Below are 21,537 nucleotides of genomic sequence, written 5' to 3'. Positions count from 1 at the left end.
AATCAGTTTTCTATTTACCCTTTGCTTTTTAGCTGTTCACCCCCCATGGAAATCTCAGATCACATGGGGATTTCTTCAAACCTAATGATCCCATAATCAGGAAACCAATCAGCCCTCTTTCAGAATATTCTCCCGCACACTTTGGTCTAGAAGGGACATCACCCAGGAAGAATATACAGGCCTCTCCCAGCAAATGGGTCATCACACAGTGAAGTATGGAAGAAGAGAAGCTATTCAGAGAGAGACTGGAAACACAAGTTACTGCAGTTATCCAACACCAAGCGTAGAATTTTCAAGACAATTCCTGTCAGAATGGCAGGCCCATTTCCAGGCCAGGAACCTGAATGGTGAAGAAGCAAGCTTTTCTGAGGATCTTTCACTAAACCATGATATTATTATCCCATCTCTGGATTTCCCAACCAATTAGAGAGGGTAGGTGGGATGGCATGCCGATTTTGTCAAAGGTTTCTAATTAAAGGGCACACCAGCACTCAAATTTATAAGGCTTCAGCAACCACAGGAATGGAGGAGACCTGGGAAGACTGCTCCCCAGGTCTTTCACTCTTGGCTGGAGATCCTTGCTGCAGAATCTGAAGGACTGGTATGAGGTGAGCTCACCCAAGAATGGAAGGAAGAGGCCAGCCCCTCAAACCAAGCAGGTAAAGATGGAAATTTCTGAGTAAGTGAGCCACATGAGTGTGGTCTCCCCAGTCTGGAGATAGTGTATCATGAAGATCCAGGACCTGAGGGGGGCATGACAGCTTAGCAGCATAACATACTCAGATGCCACACATTCTAATTGCCCAGCATTCTCTTGCACTGCACTTCTCAGAGCAACACACCTTGCAACTTCACACATTCCTCTCTCCAGGCGCCTCACATCTTCTAAGCAACCAACATCTGCATTCAACATCATGTATTTGCCCCCTCACACCAAGTCATCCTCCACAAATGTTATCCTTCCCTCCTCTTCATACAAGACATTACAAATACTCACACCTCTCTGCTTTCTCTTCTTGCAGAAGAGAGCTCAAACTTGTCAAGCAGCAGAGATGTGGGGGAATGAGAGGAGGGTAGCAGCCAGTGGCCCTCCAGTGACAGACACATTGGCAATGCACACCCACCTGACCCACTGGGAAGGGGGTCTTGCTCCAGGAGACTGCAAATGTCAGCAGCAACCGACCATGAAAGCCTAAGCCTCCTGAAGCATTGGTGCTCTGCAAGCTGATCCTCTGCCTGTATACCCTGAATTGGGGTTCTCCCCTCCTTCCAATTAGATTTGGGTGTTCATCCCTTTTGTCCTAAGAGGCGCATGTGGCTGAGAAGGCAACTGCAGCTGGTGTTGCTGCTAGTTCTGTTGGTGGTGGTGCAAGGTGCAGCTGCAAAGCCACTCCTCTAAAGCAGTGAAGGCTGGCAGCGGGGAAGTGGAGTTGAAAGTGAGTGAGATGCTCAGTGAAGTACCTTCCAAAATGTTGGCAATTACCTACCAAGCAGTCATAGCACTTGATGAGAATAAGTGCTTTGATTAGCAGTCTCTTAGCTGGCCATGGCTTGAGCTCTTCAGTTTCAGTGATCAAAGCCTTCCCAGCTTGTCAGTTTCACTGAAAAAGTTCTTCCCACTGTGCACTCACCTGGTTACCCTGGTGAATTACTGTCAGTTTGGAAAATGGGTGCCCTGGATAGGAAATCTAGAATTGAGGGTGAAAACTGTTCTTAATTTGGTTCATGAGTACCTTAATTACTTGCCAGATAGGCCAGCGGAAGAGCACTTGCCTTCAATCCTGCTCCAGTGAAGCGCAGAAGGTGGAATGATGTTGGGACCCTAACCCGTCACTTTTAGGGAACTTGATTCCTCACATTCAAGCAAATCAGGCTCCCCTTGCCTGGAAAAATTCCCCAACATCTACTGGATAAGTATGATGAAGGTGGTCCTGAGTTATTTGGCAGCATTGTGCAGCAAGAACAAGGGAGTGAAAGGCAGGCATAGTACAATACGAGAGTCAAAGTGGTGGAACATTCTTTAGTCAGTGGTATAAATGGCCTTTGAAACATCTTCAATGGTATTTTGTCTCCCTGGTGCCAACATGAAGAATATTATGAAACAGGTAGAAAAGTTCTGAAAAGGGAGGAGAGGGTACCAAAGGTTGCTGCCTAATGTTGCCAATAATGTGGCTGCTGAAGGAAAATGTTCACTTTCTGGAGCACTGCAGCAATTTCTGGATCCAGAGGAAGCTGTACTAAAGGGATGGCCTTCACCTGACCTGACAATGCACCAACATTCTAGCAGAGGGAATAAATATAGCAGTAGAGCAGAGCTTTTAAACAAAATGGCAAATCAATGGAGAAAGTCCAAATTTAAGAATAATGAGGCGCAGCATATATGAAGAAAGCTATTTGGATAGGAGCAAAAAGGTTAGCTGAAATAGATAGCAAGAAAATACTGTCGAATGGGAAAGGGAAAGAAGCTGGCTTCAAGGTAATGAAAGATTTTTTTAAAAAAAATTCCTGCCTAAGAAATTATTTTAAAACAAAGAAAAACCCAGGTAAAAGCACGGGGTCAATGTTCCAGGACTCAAAAATAAGCGGTATACGTGTGAAGGGGCTATGATATAGTAATCTTAGTGGAGGCATGGTTTAAGTTTGCATAGGACCTGGTTATAATATTTTCAGGGAAGATCGAGGGAAGACTGTGGGAAGACGTGCATGGGAAAGGCAATGTCAGAACACTAGAGTGTGAGGGCATGCGATGAGTATAGATTTTCAGAAGGCGTTCGGAACAGTGCCACACAAGAAGCTTGTTAGAAAAATTCAAACATATGGCATAACAAATGTAACTGCACAGATGATAAGTTAGTTAATGGGCAAGGGATAGAGTTAGTTTTCACCTGCGTTGCTCGAATCAAAAAATAAAAATTGGACAGCCTCAAGTGTGAAGACTTCATAGCTTATCACAAATTTGTCATTGTCATATAGGGAGAGCACCTAACTGATTGTGTTCCAAAGACTTGGCTTTGAGTAGAGAAAATCCCAAAATTTGCTGGTTGATACTAAAGTAAACTTAAATATATATCCCTTACAAGATCTTCTGCAAGAATTCAATAGTATAAATTACTGCTCAGACAGATTCCAAGAGTTTTTTTCAAGATAATAAAGTAATCCACTGCTTCCTTACACAATTATGGAAACAACAAAACAAACTTTTTGTAAGCAAGATCACAATGAGAAAGTCCAAAGTACTTGGGAGTGCTCAGTGCAGCAGCTGAATAATTTTGTTGATTTCTTCTCAATACAATGAAGAACAAGGATCAATAATTTTCACCATGGCGAAAATCCTCCGGTCTCCGGATCGTGGGAGACCAGATGTATAACTGAGATGCTCATCGGGGCCCTGTGGAAGTCCTAATATGCTGACCAACTTCCGATGGGCAATTCCCCTGTTCTCCAGGACCCCCCAATTGTCTCTTACTCTGAACTGAAGCTGGAGACCTTGGACAGTTCCAGTGTCTTACTTCTTACCTAGATAGTTACCCAGGAAATGTTAGACAAATTAAAACCTAGACTCCAGGGTAACTACAGAACTGACCCCCAACTGTGCACCAGACCACTTTACCACCTCACTCACTTGCCAACTTTATCCACTCACTAACATTCAAATTGGACTTTTACAATCCAGCAGCTCGTGTCCTAAGAAGGGGCGGTGTCCTGTCTTGCCAACCCACGCACCCCCCCACACCCCCCGAACTTTACTCTGCTGCAACGGAGCTCTCTGAGGGACACCTGCATTTCTGGAAAAGTTGGAAGAAACGTGGAACAGTGTTGAGTTGAGGAAATTTTGCATTGGAGCTGCAATCTGGCCACGATTGCTGCTCCTCAGAAGGTCCAAGCCATTGTTCGATATATAAAATCAATCTTGTACAAATTAAAGTAAAATTAAGATATCTAGAACGTGGCAATAAAGGACGTGCAAACTACACTGTGTGCACCACTTGCGATGCTGCCCTTTTATGCAGGTTGATTTCTGTTAGAGTGTGTGCCTGAAGTAAAAAAAAAATGGTCATTAACAGCTACAGGACACAGATTAACAGGCTGACCACCAATGTTATTGGCAAATGCAAGCATAAGAAGAAAGTAAAAATGGCAGAAGTCAAGATTTTTTTTTAAAAAAAATTTGCCTGCAAAACAGGAGGTTTATGAATGAATATATCTGACAAAAAGTTGAAATTTTTTGCCCCCCCGAATATAGCTATCATAAATCAGTACTTTTTAAAATACTTTTGGTGTAGACATATCATTGATATTTCCACTGGCCTAGAAGCACTTCTGCAGCAGATACAAAACTAATATAATGGCCTGGAATTTGCTCTTGTAATGGCAATGAAACTGTCAGCATTTGCTGCCCTTACCCCATGAAACTGACAGCAACTTCTTGTGTCTGCACTTGCACAGTTAAATACAGAAACCCAGGGCCTGAATATTGCCGTCGGCAGGCCCGACACGCTGACGCGTAAAATGATGCGCGATGATGTCGGGCGTGCGTCATTTAGATATTTCGTTCGGCAGGCACGTGCCGGAGGCAGCTGCACACCCGACGAACTGTCAAAGGCCTATTAAGGCCATTAGGAAACTAATTTAGATAATTAAACAGGGCTAACCCTTCCAACCTTAAGATTGGCAGGCAGGCGAAGAGCCCAAGTGGCCTTCGCGCTTTTCAGGAAACCTCATCCAAGGGCGGGATGAGTTTCCTGAAGGTTTAATACAATCAACCAATCAATAAATTTTGCTAACTCGACAAACATGTCCCAGCTCATGTGGCACTGTCACGTGAGGGGACATGTCTAAATAATTTTTCTCTTTATTAAAAAATTTCAATATCTACTTAATCTCCCTGAGGCAGCTCTGTGCCTCAGGGAGATTTCTGCGCTCTTTCGCATGTATGCGCGCGAAAGAGTATAGGCCCCGACTCTCCCTCCTCCATCTGTCCGCACAGGTAGTGCTGATCGCTACCGGCCGTGTGTCACGCTAGGCGGGCCAATGTAAAAGGGCGGCACGCAGCCGAACACAGGCGATCAGCTCCGCGCCCGCCCGCTCCTGCCCAGCCCGCCCAACACAGGTAAGTTTCTGGGCCAGCAGTTGCTGTCGGTGGTGATTCCCTGCTCCTGCACAAGGTGAACTGCTGAATCACCAAGACAGCCATTCTAGAAATTACCAAAGTGACGACAACTTCCCCTTTTATGTTGTAATACCCTGTTAAAACTCCTAAGAGAGATACACTTTTTAAATGAGGATTAACTGTATTTTTAAACAGTATCTTAAGTCATAACTGAAGAACCTCTCTGGCCCTGAGAAATTAATTTTATGTGTTTTTTCAAATAATTATTATATGGTTTTAAAATATAATTTTTTTTTGAAGTGTGTGATATTTCAGCTCCTAATGTGTAGTCTCACCATGTAAAATTCCTGAAAACTTTAGTTTGGATAGTCCTTTAACATTCTGGTTTGCAGCCTGTAAGAATCTATCAATATGATTGGCTGCTTTCACTGCTTAATGACATCACTGCTCCTGGACATTTGGAAATCCCCTAATTTGGATTTGGTGCCAAGTCTAATGTTGTAGAAGGTGAAATCCATGCCACAGAGATGGCACTATCTTTGCAGGCAGTTTTTTTCTTAAAGAAGTCAGTGCTGTCACTGGTTGTGAAATAAGAGTCATTAATATTATTCAGTTTATGTCCTGCAACAACAAATCTTTTTTGGGGTTAAAACGAAATTTGAAAAGGTGGACAGGGAAACCAAATTCTCAAACTCAAATCAAATTTAATTTTATGACATTCCCACCAATTTCTGAATCCACAGAGATCTCTCCCAGTCCTTGTTATATTACCTTTTTCGCTCTAATAACTGGCTGTTTCAAAGACAGGCATGTAAATCACTGAGTCCTTTGATAACCTCATTCTCATTAGAACAACAAAGTTATATTTACAAAGCACCTTTAACATAGTGAAGCATTCCAAGGCGCTTCACAAGATTATTATAAAATGTGCTCTGTTTCACCAAAACTTAGTTAACTTCAGATAGTCCAGACAATGCAATTGATTTTGATGGATTTAAGCTACTATGCTAGGATAGATCCACTACTGCTACAAATAAATCCAAGGGGGCATATGTATGTGTGTGAATAAGCATTGGTGCCAATACTTTCAGGTTACCAAACATATTTGCTTTGCTAACATTGAATTATTGTGCATAGCTTTTAGATCCTTTTATCTGCTCCGTGAGTCAATCAATTACACATTATTTTGGTATATATGTCACTGGATGAAAAACACGGCGGCACTTGTATACAAAACAGTCCAAGAAATTGCTGCTCCTTCTCCAGATTCACCAAAGATCATCCTTGGTGAGATCAACTACTGTGACTTGGTTTTGAGGACGCACTATAACTACACTAGGTATGTTGACAAATCAACTCAACTCATGGAGGGAAGACACTGGATCAATGTTTTTGCTCCATTCTTGACACTTGCAGGTCGTTGATTCGACCAGGGATTGGAAATTCAGGTCACAATGTTGAGCATCTCCTTCCTAAATATCGACAAAAACTGAAAACAGTAAAATCTGGTAGGATAGTGGTTAAAGTTTGGGATAACATGGCTATTTAAGATCTGCAAATTTGCTTCGATAACATAGAATTGGGATTTTTTTTTATGGAGGAAGACGACATAAATAAGAGCACAGATATCAGAATTGATTAAATCATCTTTTATGAACAATTTCATGTCAAAGCTAAAATATTTAAGATTTATCCAAATGAGAAACCCTGGATTGCAAAGGACTTAAAAGCAATAATGAAGGAAAGACAAATGGAATTTAGCACAAAGGATCAAGACAAACTTGATAAAGTAAAAATAAGGTGAGAAGCGGAATTCAGAATGTGAAAGATGTATATAGATAAGCTGCATAACTGTTTTTGGACAAATAATCCCAGAGATACACGGAAATGTATGTATAAAATGTCAGGCTTCACATCGAAAAAAAGAGAAATTACTTTTTCTGTCTGCAGATAATTCATTCGCAATATCTTGAGGATTGAATGGATATATTAAGCCAGTTTAAAAATGAAGAATTTAAGAAACATGTAATTCTGGAGCAGGCTTCACTTCATGAACTAGAAGGATCTGGTGTGACTTTCAACAAATGGGAGGGAGAGAAGCAACTCAAGCAAGGGAATCCACAGAGAGCATCTGGTCCAGATCAGATCAGTGGAAAAAATCTTAAGATATGTGCTCATCAGTTGGATTGTTCCTTTCTGTCTGGTCTTTCAGAAAACATTCGACACGAATACTGTTGGAAATCAGCCATCATCGTCATGGTTGCTGAGACGTCGCAGCCTGTTGAGCTGAGTGATTACCGACCAGTTGCTTTTACATTGCTCGTCATTAAGTGTTTTGAGTGCATTTTGTCAAAGCGTCTTTTAGATCCTCTTGTTCCACATACCAATCAGTTACAGTTTGCCTATTAAACTCAAGTCAGTGAACAATGATATTGTGGCCGTGGTCCATCTGATCTAATAGCACATTGATAGATCAGGCAAATATGCCTGCGCTACTTTGTTGATGTCTCTTCAGCTTTTAATACCATGCAACCATTCAAGCTTGTTGAAAATTTGCAAAACCTTGATGTTAATCCTACTCTGGATCGGTGATTTCCTTCACAACAGGTGTTAGTATCTGGGATTTATTCAGAGCCCATGGACCTCCTCGGGCCTGTGTGCTGTCACCTTTACTTTTCATCCTCTATAAAAATGATTGTTGATCAAGTTATGGCAACATGACAATACTGGTGTATGCTGATGATGTGATACTTGTAGTTCTCATCAGGGATGAATAAACTATAGGAACTTGGTGGAGAAATTTATAAAATGGCACCAAAACAATTCTCTTAAAGGGCAACCAAGGATGGGCAATAAATGCTGGCTCAGCCAGTGAAGGCCACATCCCATGAATGAAAAAAAAAACTGAATGAAAATAAGATAAAAGAACTAGTTATAGACTTTAGGAAAATGTCAGTTAATGATATAGTTCCTGTGAAATTCATGTTGTAGACATTGAAATAATTACTATCTGCAAATATCTAGGTATCAAAGTAGATGATAAGTTGAATTGGAGGGAACGCTGTATAGTTGTGATCAAAGGACATACACGATTATACTACATCAAAATTAAGGTCCTTTCAAGTAGACTCTAAAGGCATGGGGCAGAATTTTCCATCGGAGGGGTTGTGCTGGGGCAGGTGCCCCGGTTGGGTCCGTGCTGCCATTTTAGGTGGGCAGGCCAATTAAGGCCCACCCAGTGTGACTTGCACCTGGAAGCTCCCTGTGGGTTGGGGGTTGGGGGGGGGGGGGGGGTGGGGGGGGAGAGAGAGAGAGAGAGAGAGATTCGATTCCCTGAGTTGGGCCCTGCGCTGTTTTGAAACATGTCCCCTCTTGTGACAGTGTCACATGAGCTGGGTCATGTCATTGAATTTTTAAGAAAATTTTTATTGAATATTTAAACAGTTCATGAAACCTCATCCCGGCCGTGAATGAGGTTCCATGAAAAATACAAAGTCCGCCTGGGCTCTTCACCTGCCCGCCAAGCTTAAGATTGGATGGGCAGCTCATTTTATTATTTCAATTAGTTTTTAACAGGCCTTAATAGGCCTTTGACAGTTCGGTGGCAGCTGTGCACCCGCTGAACTGAAAATCTAAATGATGTTGGGACTCCTGCCTGATATCACCGCACGTCATTTTACACTTCAGCGAGCAGGCCCCACCCCCACTCACCGACCGGAAAATTCTTCCCATGAAAGACTTCTATCCAGCTGTAATTGACAGCGCTATCCTTTTTGAATGTCTCACCTAGTACTGTTGTCGAATGAAAGCAGACTCATTAAGGGTACAGAGATTAGTGAACCAGGCAGGAAGCGTATTTGATGAGCAGATCTTTCTTGGCAAAATCTGCTCTCGAAGAATTTTGACAAAAGTAAAAAGAGTGTCAAAACAATCACCCATTATTCAGCATTGCTTTTGGTTCCATCAAGGAAAAGGCTACAATCCCTAGATGCAGGACAAATCGGTTCCTGAACTAGTATGTGCCCTTCCCTATAAGGACTTTTAACACAAGTTTGATGTATGTATGAGTATATGCACTCAGGATGGGACTCAATGATTATTTTAATGCATTAAAATAGTTTTTTTTGTTACAAATTTAATTAAAGTTGGACGTCTGTGATAGGGTAATTTTATTTTATTATTCATTTATATGTATTTTTTTTAAACTATGTTTCCTTAAAATGTATTTCCATTAGGATAAAGTGAAATTGAATATGACTCTGAGCCACATGAGGAGATATTAGACCAGATGACCAAAAGCTTGATGAAACAAGTATAGATTTTAAGTAGAGTCTTAAGGAAGGAAAGCAAGGTAGAGAGGCAGAGTATTAATTATTAAAGGCATCATAATGTGAAAATTACACTAATTTCCCAATCATTTTGCAGAGAAGGGCCCAGTGTCTGTTTAAGACAATGGGAACAGGAAATGAGCATTGTCACAGCTTCCCTCAGCTTTCTCATGCTCAAACAGTGCAGAGGAAGTAATGAGTTATTTTAAAAACACATCTACATATGCATGCAAAAACATTCCAATGAAAGGAAACTATCCCTAAAGCAGATTTAGAAACCAACAAAAAAAATATTTGCTTTGTAGACTACATCTGTAAAATAACTCACATTTCCCTTAGGAACAAACAAACAAGTTATTCCGCAGCCAGCCTGACCTTGCAAAAATACTAAAATCAGGAAATGTATCACATAAAACCCAGAGAGATGATCAAGGTAAATCAACAAAGAGAAGTTGTTTAGCATTTTAACAGGGAGACAGAATATCCATGGAGGATAAATACAAACCTAAAATTAGCTAAACTCAAAAAACATGATCCAAATGAAATCAAATGAAATAATAAACTTCATAATGACTGCACAGAGGAAGGTTACAGGACATTTCAAAAGGATGACGGAAATCAAAAGAGGGAACTGGAAATGAACATACTTGTAGGCACTTAACGCAACAGTTAAGAAATTACTGTAATAACATTAAAACCGTCAGGAAGGGAGTGAAAGCCATAAAGGGCACCAATGGGGATGAAGCTGAGGACAAGCAGAGAATAATTCACACATTTAATGAATGCATTCTTGCAACATTCATGTTGGAAAACAACATTGCCTCTGTTCATGGAAATAATGCAGATATAAACACTGCCAAATCAAGTCAAGAGGTTCAAACAAACTTAATGAGGCAAAATGAACATAATCTCAGGTACAAATGCTGTTTTAATAGAAGGTAAGTGGGATAATGTTTGTTAAGTGATAACAATCATGATGAGAGGGGTACTGAATACCAGGGAGGTACCACTAGTTTGGAAAGAAGCTAACATAACACCTGTATTCTAAAAAAGAGACCAGTGTAATCCAGAGAGCCACAGGTTCATCAAACAAGCATCTGGCAGAACAAATTACCTGATGCTTGGGAACAAACCTGGGAATTACATGAATAACAATAACCTAGGAAAGAACAGTCACATGGTTTTTGAAGGGAAGCAATGCCTGACCAGGTTCTTTGCGAGAACAGCGGAAACAATACCATGTGGTGCACTTAGATTTGCAAAAAGCTCTTTCATAAAGTTTTTCACATAAGATTGTTACTGGAAGTGAAGGCAACAGAGAAACGGTAAAACTGGGTATGAATAAAGTTTTAGAGACAATGAAAGGAAGTTTATTCTGACCTGGATTCTTGCAGTTATCTTAAAACGTCATCATAGACTCTCAGAAATTATGGGCAGAATCTTCTGTTTGGCGAGTGGGAGGCAAGACCCGCTCGCCGACACGTAAAATAACGCGGGGTGACATCGGGAGTGTGTCCCAACATCACCCCGCATCACTTAGATTTTCAGTTCGGCTGTGCACCCGCTGAACTGTCAAAGGCCTATAAAAGCCATTTAAAAAAGTAATTAACACGATTAATGGACCTGCCAGTCCAACCTTAAGATCGGTGGGCAGGCCGGGGGCCCGGGCAGGCTTCGGAAGAAACATGAAACCTCATCCACGGGTGGGATGAGGTTTCATGAGGGTTGCTAAAAAAAATTTTTAATGTTTAAGTAAAAGAAATTGCCATGTCCCAGCACATGTGACAGTGGCACATGCGTGGACATGTCAGTAATTTATTCCCCCTTCCTCATTGAACCTTTCAAACCTGAGCCGATCTCCGAGGCAGCATTTTGCCTCAGGGAGATTTGTGCGCTCAATATTTTTGTTGGTAATTTTAAAATCTGCAGCATAACCTACAACAACTCTGTCCGCACTATTCTATATTTGAACAATTGTCCATTTAGTTAAAAGTTACGAAGTTTAAATATCTATACAAGATCAGACAACTCTTAAGTATTTGGGGCTCAATTTTAACTCGGGCTGCATGGAGAAGGGGAGCCAAAGCGGGCAACACTCTTGGAAGTCAGGAGGGGCAGGAGACAGGTGCCTTTGAGGACCTAAGGAAGCAGTCCCCGAAATAAGCCAAGTGCTGAGAATAAATAGGGGTTGGCAAGGTGATGTAGGTCAGGCAAGGGAATGGAAAGGTTAAAGGAATTCTTTCACGTCTAAGGCCCAAGGGTTCCTAGTAGGGCCAGGGGAGAACTCCTGATCTTCAGTTTCACAAGGACGGTACATAAAAATTACATTTTTAAACTTAACTTGTACTCTTCAGGCAACCATGCAATTCCCACACTGGTTTAACCATTACAGTTGATCACATGTGGGCCCCTGAATGCTGAAGTTAAAATATTGTTCCAGTGCTGATTATATCATTGGGTTGTAACTTTTAAATTTATATTGACTGGCTTCAAAATTGGTGAAGATAAAATGCTACCAAGCAGGAATGGTGAGGCAAGTAAATAGTCTCAGACAATTTTATTCCCTCCCACTCACTTACTTTCACCAACCCGTTTGTTTCGTTAGGTAAAATCCAGTCTCCACATCACATCTTTATGTAGAATGTTGTTAAGGCTAACTCAGGCATATGATGTATTTGTGGATGTGGGTAGTTTGTAATTTTTATTGTGCAGAACTAATGTACTAATTTTACAATATGTGTTTTTTTTTAGGTCTAATTCACTCACTCCTCCCCCACTCTCCCCAATACCACCCCCCACCAAACAAAGAGATGGTTTAGAAACTTAATATTCCTGATAAGGTATCCAGGAAAGTTAGGAAAGTTAGGAAATTGAAAAAAATCGATCATAATACCATCAGATTTAGAATTGTTATGGAAAAGGAACAGAAACAACTAGAGAGATAACTTCAGTGAGTTGAAATGGGATCTGGACCGGGAGAACTAGTATTAAAAATTGGTAGGCAAAAAAGTAATTGAACAATGGGAGGCCTTCAAAGAAGAGATGATTTAAGTACAAAATAAGACGCATCCCCATCAGGGGAAAATGAATAGCATCCAAAGCTAAGAGGGACAAAAAGATCATCTTTGGAGTGAGAATCAGATTTATCAGATCTGCTGCTGAGCTTTCCCAGCATTCTCTATTTTCATTTCACATTTCCATCAGCTGCAACATTTTGCTTTTGTGAAGTGATACATCTTGGTAGGGAGGGAACTAAATGATACAATTTTAAAGTGGGTACAAGAACAAGAAAGGCCTGGGGATATATGTGCACGCATCTTTGAAGGCAGTAGGATAAGCTGAGACAGCTGTTAAAAAGCATATGGAATCCTTGCTTTTGTTAATTGGGGTACAGAGTATAAAAGCCAAGAAGTTAAAACTTTATAAAACACTGGTTAGACTACAACTGGAGTATTGAGTTCGATTTTGAGCGCCACACTTAAGGATGTCAAGGATTAGGAGAGGGTGCAGAAGGCATCTACTGGAATAAGACCAGGGATGAGGGACTTTAGTTCGGTGGAGAGAAGCTGGGATTGTCCTCCTCAGAGCAGAAAAGGTTGAAAGATGATTTGATTGTTGTTCAAAATCATGAAGGATTTTGATGAGTAAATAAGGAGAAAAATAAGGTGCTAGGTCACAGTTAAGTTGCTAGGCAAAAGAATCTGAAACAACAGGAAGAAACACATCTTCCTACATAATGAGTTGTTGTGATCTTTAATGCATTGCCCGAAAGGGCAGCAGAAGCAGACTGAATATTAACTTTCAAAAGGGAATTGAATAGATACTTGGAGAAAAAGCTCGGGCTTTGGAGAAAAGAGTTTAGTTGGATAGCTCAACGTTTGAACTGGCACAGGCACAATAAGCTGAATGGGCCTCCTCCTGTGCAGTATCATTCTATGATTTTAAAGAGAAAAGGCTCAAAGGCAGAGCATATATTGTACTCCATATAGTACCCCCACCTATCCCTCTGTATCTCCTCTATAACATGATGATTAATTTGCAAATAAAATCCTGCATTACATAATCTTTTCTGTACACAAAGATACATTTTTCTTTTTTTTCTAAAACAGCTACAAAATATGATCTGACACTCTTTTGCTTAGATAGCACGGCAATGGCACTCAAAAAGGGAAAACACGTTTCCTCTGTAATTGAAGCTGCCAGTAAAGGAAATTCTGATGCAGTACAGATGCTTCACAAGTATCCAGCTTACCTACAGTGACCCAGGCTGGTGCAAGCTGATGCATTAAAAAAAGTTTACATCTCGGTTCTTCCTTACCTTGTCCAGATTTCTTTTTAAGGAGAGAAGAACATTGTGGATTGGTGGCCATGTCTAGCGGCACTTTATTCTCATTGTTTTTCAGATCTATTCTGGCACCTACAGATACATGAGACAGTTACACACGTATATATATATATATATATATATCTCAGTCAGGTTTTTTTTTATATTCTTGGGGCTAGGGAAGCAGTTATAGTTTAATGTTGAGATTAATAATCCATTCAACGGCTTCAGATGACACAATGTGAATAGTTGTAATGCCACCAGGAATGGAACTCTCAGGGCAGATGGGAGATGGTCTGACTTGGATAGCCAGTGTCACAAGTTGAACAGTTCCTCATGTTCCACTTGTGGAACAAGTGGTCACATCTTCCTTGGCCAGTCCTCAAGTGGTCAATAACACTAAGACATGTCACTGCCTCAAAGATCATCCACTAGATTTCAGTGAAGTGGATATGTGACCATGGTATTTAAATGCAATGTTTCCTTATATACAGATGATTATTTTTGCATTTGGACTTTTACAGTAGGTAAATTCAACCTGGAGTTTACATTTTGAGATTTGAAGCTTCAATGGTAGTGCTTTAGCAGACATTCAAAAGATAAGTTAAATTAGAAGAATGGGGAGAGAAGGAAAATACATTAAAATGTAGCCTGTCATATATATACACATACATAAGTAGTTTGAATTCACAATGCCATTAACACACAGGCTCCACAGTTTCAGTAAACTGCATTTTAATCCACCGCTGAAAGAGTGGCTTTGTTACACCTCGGTGAATCAAGGCCGGTGCTTGCAGAATCTCATTTTATTTACAAACTGAATTAAATATAGGAAACTTAAATAATATAGATGGAACGAAATATTTTTATTTGCTCCTCTCTTCAACAATAGACAAGCTGAAATATCGTCAGAAAATTGAATTTTTGGAGATCATTCAGAAGCAAGAAATTACCATTTTTTTTGCAGCTTTATGTATAAAAAAATGGTTATACTTAAGGTGGAAAGAGGTAAGAGGAGGAGAAAGATAATACATGCTTAGACGCAAATAATTTTCCTTCACCGTGAAACTCAAATTTAAACACATCCAAGGAAATGAGCTTGAACTCTACTAGGTTGATAAAGTATAGCAGAGAGGTCAATAATCCACATTCTATCCTGGCCAGCTGTTCAGATCAAGCTTTTATTTTTTCAACATTTGATTTTTTTTTTAAATCTTATGCATACCTCCTGATTAAACTCAGACATTTACAATGCAGAAGGATGCCATTCGGCCCATCGTTTCCATGCTGGTCAACAAAGATCTGACAACACTAATCCCATTTTCCAGTGCTTGGCCCATTGCCCTGGAGGCTATGGCAATGCAAGCGAATATCTAAATACCTTTAAATGTTACGAGTGTTTCTGACTGACCCACCCTTTCAGGCAGAGAGTTCTAGACTCCCATCACCCTCAGGGTGAAAAAATTTATCCTCAACTCCCTCTTAGCCTAAATCTATGGCCCATGGTTATTGGCCCCTCTACTAATGTGTAGAGACCCCACTACAATACCTTAATTCCAATTATCAGTACCATTACACATTTGCATTAACTTTTTCCACCATCAATTCTTATATTGACATTTATAATGAAACTACTTAAGCAAATTTAAATGCTGTAATTGTCCCCTCCATCTAGCGGCAATAGCATCTCAGTTTTGTATCTCGCAACACCTTAACCTGTACTGCAGAGAAACTTCCCTACTCAAGCCAACTTTTTTTCTATGTTTTCCAAACAGTTGCTTCAGTATAAATAAAATAATCAAATATTGAATAATAAAAAGGACAAAATACACAGGGCAGAATTTTCTGGCTGGCTGGCGGGCGGAGCAGGAGCTGGCCCGATCACCGCCCGTGATCGGGTCCCTGCCGCCATTTTACGCGAGCAGGCCAATTAAGGCCCACCCAGCGTGCATCGTGGCTCGAGGGCAGCAGGAGTGGGCAGGCGATGGCGCAATTGCAATGACCACCAGGTCCAATGGCGACCCGGCGGCCTGTTTTAAAAAGCTCCTGCTGCCTTTCAAAGGCTGACAAGCATGGCTGCTGGGAGGGCTACCCAGAGCACTGCTGGTGAGCAGGCCAGGCAGGAGGGTAGGACAGGAGGGCACTGTGCCTCTCTCTTTTCAGCCGATTGCCTTGCTGCCCTCCGCGAGGAGGTGGCAGCATGCTGGGAGGTCCTCGTACCCTAGGAGGGAGGAGGAGGCCCCCACCACATGACCAAACATGCCTTGGAAAAGGTAGCGGAGATAGTGAGCTCCCACGATGTGGTGCAACGCAAGTGGATCCAGTGCCGCAAGCGCTTCAACGAGCTCTTGCGCTCGGAAAGGGTGAGTACCATGTTGGCATTGGTTACTTAACCCAACAGGTAGGCTTCCCCCGGCCGCCCCCAGGTCTGAGTGTAGTGACTACATTGAATCATTGATGGCATGTGTCCTTCGCTGGGTCAGCCAGCAGATATTGCCCATGCCGAGGTCATCCTGAGAGGGTTGTTGAAGAGATGGGTTCTGCCCCTGCAGCATGTGGTACAGTGACACCTGCATTACTGTTTTGGGGGCAACCTGGAGGAGCTGCACCTAGGCACAGTGCTGGAACTCCAGGACATGTCAAAGTCAGGGGAGCTTCAAGGTGGCGTGGCACAGATCCATCTGCTGTACTCTGTGCTCCAAGTGCTTGTGCCTCCTTGCAATGGAAGGTTAGACTGTGGTGCCAAATGTGATGTAGGCAGCATTTGCCCTGGGGTGGGGGGTGGTGGTACTGGCAGCAGAGCAGGCCTGGCATCTTTCCGTGAGTGACCGGCAGCAGTGGGGTGAGGAGGCACTGGAGCCCTGCAATGTCCCACTCTGGTTGGGGAAGGCTGCAAAGAGAGTCCAGGTACAAGGAGCACTAATCAATGCTCTTCTCTCCTTCTCAGGAGGAGAATGCTCATAATGCTGCCGAGCTGGTGAGGACCGGCGGAGGGCCAGCCCAGGTGGCAATGCTTAGCCAGTTCAAGCAGGAGGCCCGAGATCTGGAGAAGCACCATGCGCCTAGGTCCACCGGTGTCAGTGAGGCTGGGATGCCATGGGCAGGTATGTTTGCCCAGCACTGAGGTCACCATTAGTGTCCCAGCAGCCATGGCAGTGCTGATTGTTCAGTGATTGACATTTGCAACATGGCTTGACCATTGCTTATGGAAGGATGAGCGCATAATGATCCGGGGGACATTGACACTGTTTCCACGTTAACTGATCCAATGTCCTTGTTCTTCCTTTCAGCATCAGTGGATCAGGGCCGAGAGGAGGAGCAGAGACCCCCCTCTCACACCTGAGGACTCTGAAGTCTCACCAGCGTCACACCATTTCTGCAAGGCAGGCACCAGTGCAGATACTAGTACTTCGGTGGGAATTAGATCTTGGGCTAGTGTCCCAGGGCACAGCAGTGAGGGCACTTCACAGTTACTGGAGGAGCTGGTGGAGACAGAGTGGTCACGGCGCCAGCAGTCAGAGGGCTGCAGGGGACCAGGCACATGCTCAGTTGGTGACTGATGATGTGGCCTCTGGAGTTGTCTGTGACGCAGCAAACTCCACCCCTTTGTCACTGTTGCATCCAGTGAGGCTGCGATGACTGGGGAGATGCCAGCTATGGAACTGACAGCTCCCTCCCAGGTGGGGCCAGCACAGGCTCCATGGGCCAGAAGAGGGCCGCCAAGGTCATCGAGGCCAACAGGACAGCACAGTCAGCAGGACTGTCTCAGATGCCAGTCCCAGTGAGAAGGCAGCACCTAGATGCAGCACCTGGAAGTGTAAACATAAGGCACCTTAGGCACAGCACGGGATTATCACTGGTGCTTGTGTTGGCCTGCAATGAGACCTTTACAAGTTGGTGTGATGTTGAACACCTTTGTCATTTTATTCTCTTAAGTTCCTTTTGTTATACCATTAAATTCAGACATGTTGCCATGGCTCTTTGTGGCTGTGCCTGTCCTCCCAAAGGTGGCTCCCCTGGAGGCTGAATGTGCACTCCTGGCCTCCTCCCCCTTCTAGCCCTCCCTTCCTCCTCAGAGGAGGTGCCTCCAGTGGAGAGTTCAACTCCCATTCCCAAACTAAGGGAAGGCTTCCTGAAACCTGCTGGCCCAAAAACGATTCTTCACTGCAGAGTGCTGACCTGAAGGTTGTGAGTCTAGAGCAAGCAGCTGGCATGCATTTTAAAGTGTTGCAGCTCATACAGGCAAGTATCAGTAACTTTGCAAATTAATTGTGAGCACACTCACAACCCCACTGAGCTGTCTTATCCCGCCCGTGGATGAGGTTTATACAAATGTCTCCTACCCACCTGCCAGCTGTGCCTGTGCAACAACCCGAAGATTGCACAGGCACCAAAAAATCGCCATAAATTGACACCTCAAGGACCTTAAGTGGCCCGTTAATTAATGGTGGGTGTGCATTGGATATCATCACCCGCCCAACGAAATATCGCAATAGTGCACGGTGATGTCGAGGCGCTCGCCCAATGTCACCGCGCATCGTTTTACGTGTCGGCGTGTAGGTCCTGCCCCCCCACACGCCAATGGGAAAATTCTGCCCATGACTTTAACAAGAAATATAAGTATTCCTGTATACTGTGATCCAATTACCACCTGCCCTCTAACTCTGCATCACCTGAAGACTACATCTGGTCTACTTCTTCACCTGTGCAATGCTACAGAGTTAATCTGTAAAACGGATCAGGTAAGTGTGACAGATATCCTTCCCAGCTGGGGTTTTGGGACAAAACATTGTGGGTCACAAAATACAAAATTTGTTAAATTAAATTTTATAACTTGTCAAGATGGAATTTCAGCTCTCAGCTGCTGGGTTACTAGTACAATAACATAACTATTGCAGCTGGTGCATTTCCAAAGCTGAAGTCACAGAATTGCAGAATTTTTACTGTGCAAGAGGCCATTCGGCCCATTGTATCTGCACCGACTCTCCGAATAAGCAATTCACTTGGTGCCATTTTCCTGCCTTCTCCCTGTAACACTCCACATTTTTCCCTTTCAGATTACAGTCTAATTTCCTTTTGAATGCTTTGATTGAACCTGCCTCCATCACACTCTCAGGTCTCCCACTGCGTGAAAAAGCTTTTTCTCATTTCGCTTTTGCTTCTTTTGTCAATTACTTTAAATCTGTGCTTCCTCGTTCTGGCTCCTTTCACAAATGGGAACAGTTTCTCCCCATATAATCTGTCCAGGCCCCTCATGATTTTGTATACCTCTATCAAATCTCTTCTCAGCCTTCTTCTCCAAGGAAGAGACTCAATTTCTCCAATCTATCTTCATAACAGAAGTTCCTTATTCTGGAACCATTCTCCAATGCCTTCACATCCTTCCTAAAGTACAGCACCCAAAACTGGACACAATGCTCCAACTGGGGCCAAACAAGTGTCTTATGCAAGATCAACAATCTCCTTGCTCTTGTACCCTATACCGCTATTAATAAAGCCTAGTATACTGTATGCTTTAAGAACCTCAAGCTGTCTTGCCACCTTCAAAGACTTCTGCACATATACACCCAGGTCCCTTTGCCCCTGCACCTCCTTTTATTTTATATTGTCTCTTTATGTTCTTCCCAAACAACAAATCACTTCACATTTCTCCCCATTGAACTTCATTTGCCACTTGTCCACCCGCTCCACCAACTTGTCTGTGTCCTTTTCACAGTTCACAATGCTTCTGAGCTTTGTATCATCCACAGACATTGAAAATGTGCTCTGAACACCTAAGACTAGATCATTAATATACACATCAGGGAAAGCAAAGAACCCAACACTGAGCCTTCCACTACACACTCACTATGAACTCCACTACAAACCTTCCTCCAGCCCAAAAAATCCATTAACCATTACACCCTTTACCCATCACTCAGCCAATTTCCTAAACATGGGAAGAATTTGAGTTCAGTGGGCCGCCCGCCCGCAATCAGCTCTGTGCCTCAAGGAGATTGAAGCCCCACCCCCACCCTCCCCCGGCGCCCGCACAGGAAGTGCTCAGCGCTGCCGCTCACGATCCACGCAGGGCGGGGGCCTTAATTGGCCCACCCGCACAAAATCGTGGTGCGGAGTCGATCAAGGGCAGCGGTCAGCTTCCTGACCGCCCCTGCAGAGCACCCCCACCAAAGGCAAAATCCTGTCCACTATCTCCCTTTAAGAAATCTGCGCTGGTTTTCTTAATCAATCCACATTTGTCCATGTGACTATTAATTTTGTCCCAGATCATTGTTTCTAGGGGTGGAATTTTACATCAGCGGGATTTTATGGTCCTGCTGCAGTCAGTGGGCTTTTGAGTGGCTCACTGCATTTTATGGCCCTGCCCGTAAAATTCTGCCCTAGAAGCTTCCCGCCACCCAAGTTAGACTAAAATAAAAACAGAAAGTGCTGGAAAAACTCAGCAGGTCTGACAGCATCTGTGGAGAGAGAAACAGAGTTAACATTCTGAGTCCGTATGACCTGTCTTCAGAACCCTTTGAGGTTCATTTTATATTGACTGCACCTCTCTCATTCTTTCGCTGTTAATGACCCTTCTGCTCCTGTTGCAGTTAATGACCCTGCTGCATTTTTCCTTTATTGAAGTAGTCAATAAAGAGAAGCTTGGCCTATTAACATACAAGTTTACTTTAACATGGAAGGGTGCCATTACTTCAGAGAATCTCAAATTTAAGAGATTATAACCCTTTAAACCCAACTATTTAAATGGGAAAATCTTATTTTATAATAATCCCAAAGCAGAATAAAATCTGTCATTTGGCCAACTAGATTTGATAAATTTTCTCAAGTTTGAAGAAGGTGAATTTTCTTTTCTCTCATGCACAGTAAGCGGCTCAGTCAACCTAAAACAGGGTGGAAGTGTCCTTCAAAAACTCTAAGAATATGTCCAAGACTTGCACTGCAGACATTTGAAGTTGCAAAGTTTACCTCATGCCATCACAATGATTGAACCTTCAATGACTCTTAAAAATATCTGCCTTTACCACATCAACTGAATAGATTACTGATAACACCTAAAACGAGCATTTTATAGCAAATGGCGATTTAAGAACGAGAAACGTGATTACAGGATAATACTTAAAGATGTCTTAAAAATTAGAGAAATACAGCTCCAAAGACTGTCAGGTCATTTGCACATTTTAGCCACTGGCAGAAACTTGCAAAACAATGTAGTAATGATAATTGTTATTTCCACTCGTACCCCCCACAACACCCCCACTTAATGCAAAATGCATGCCAGTGCCTATTACTTAATAATGGTCATAAATGTTTCATTTTAAAATATCTATTTTCTGAAGCTTCATTTTAAAAATTGAATTTTAACCACATTATGGGGGCAAAATTAAACTGCGGCAGGGGCACCGAGTGATCAGATGTCCTTTACATACCATTCTCAATTTTCCTTTGTTTTGAAGTCAATAGCAGGGTGATAACAGAACCACTACCAGTTACCATCCATTTAACCTCCAATGTTAGTCAAATTACTGTAAATTTGATCACAAATATTCCTTAAAGGCAGTAAGCTAAGCTCCTCTCTTCTCATCCTCAGCTGAACTCGCAATTTAGCTAAGTGCCTGAATCAAAAATCAATTCAGCTATTTCTGGAAATGGGATCAGGGAGTACAAAGGATTGATTGTGATGAACAAATATTCCACAGCAAAGACTTTTAATTATCACTATCACTTTACTCCCAACAATCCAAGTTTTTATTTGAAAATATTAGATTAATTTGTAT

At 42.5% G+C, this 21,537-nt stretch overlaps 1 protein-coding gene across 2 annotated transcripts in view; it reads right to left on the bottom strand.

Moving 5' to 3' along the window:
* Positions 1-21,537, bottom strand: part of ostf1 (osteoclast stimulating factor 1) — a 103,576-nt gene that overhangs the window by 8,559 nt on the left and 73,480 nt on the right. The window contains exon 9 of one of the 2 annotated variants that reach the window (XM_041186491.1): positions 13,757-13,855. The exons of the other annotated variant lie outside the window; for it this stretch is intronic. Within the exon in view, the coding sequence (XP_041042425.1) occupies positions 13,757-13,855 (99 nt within the window). The remainder of the gene's footprint in view (positions 1-13,756; positions 13,856-21,537) is intronic. 2 annotated transcript variants of the gene reach the window in all.

Source organism: Carcharodon carcharias, chromosome 4 (assembly GCF_017639515.1).
Source record: "Carcharodon carcharias isolate sCarCar2 chromosome 4, sCarCar2.pri, whole genome shotgun sequence".
Taxonomy (NCBI): domain Eukaryota; kingdom Metazoa; phylum Chordata; class Chondrichthyes; order Lamniformes; family Lamnidae; genus Carcharodon; species Carcharodon carcharias.
This window is presented reverse-complemented; position numbering and strand designations above follow the sequence as displayed.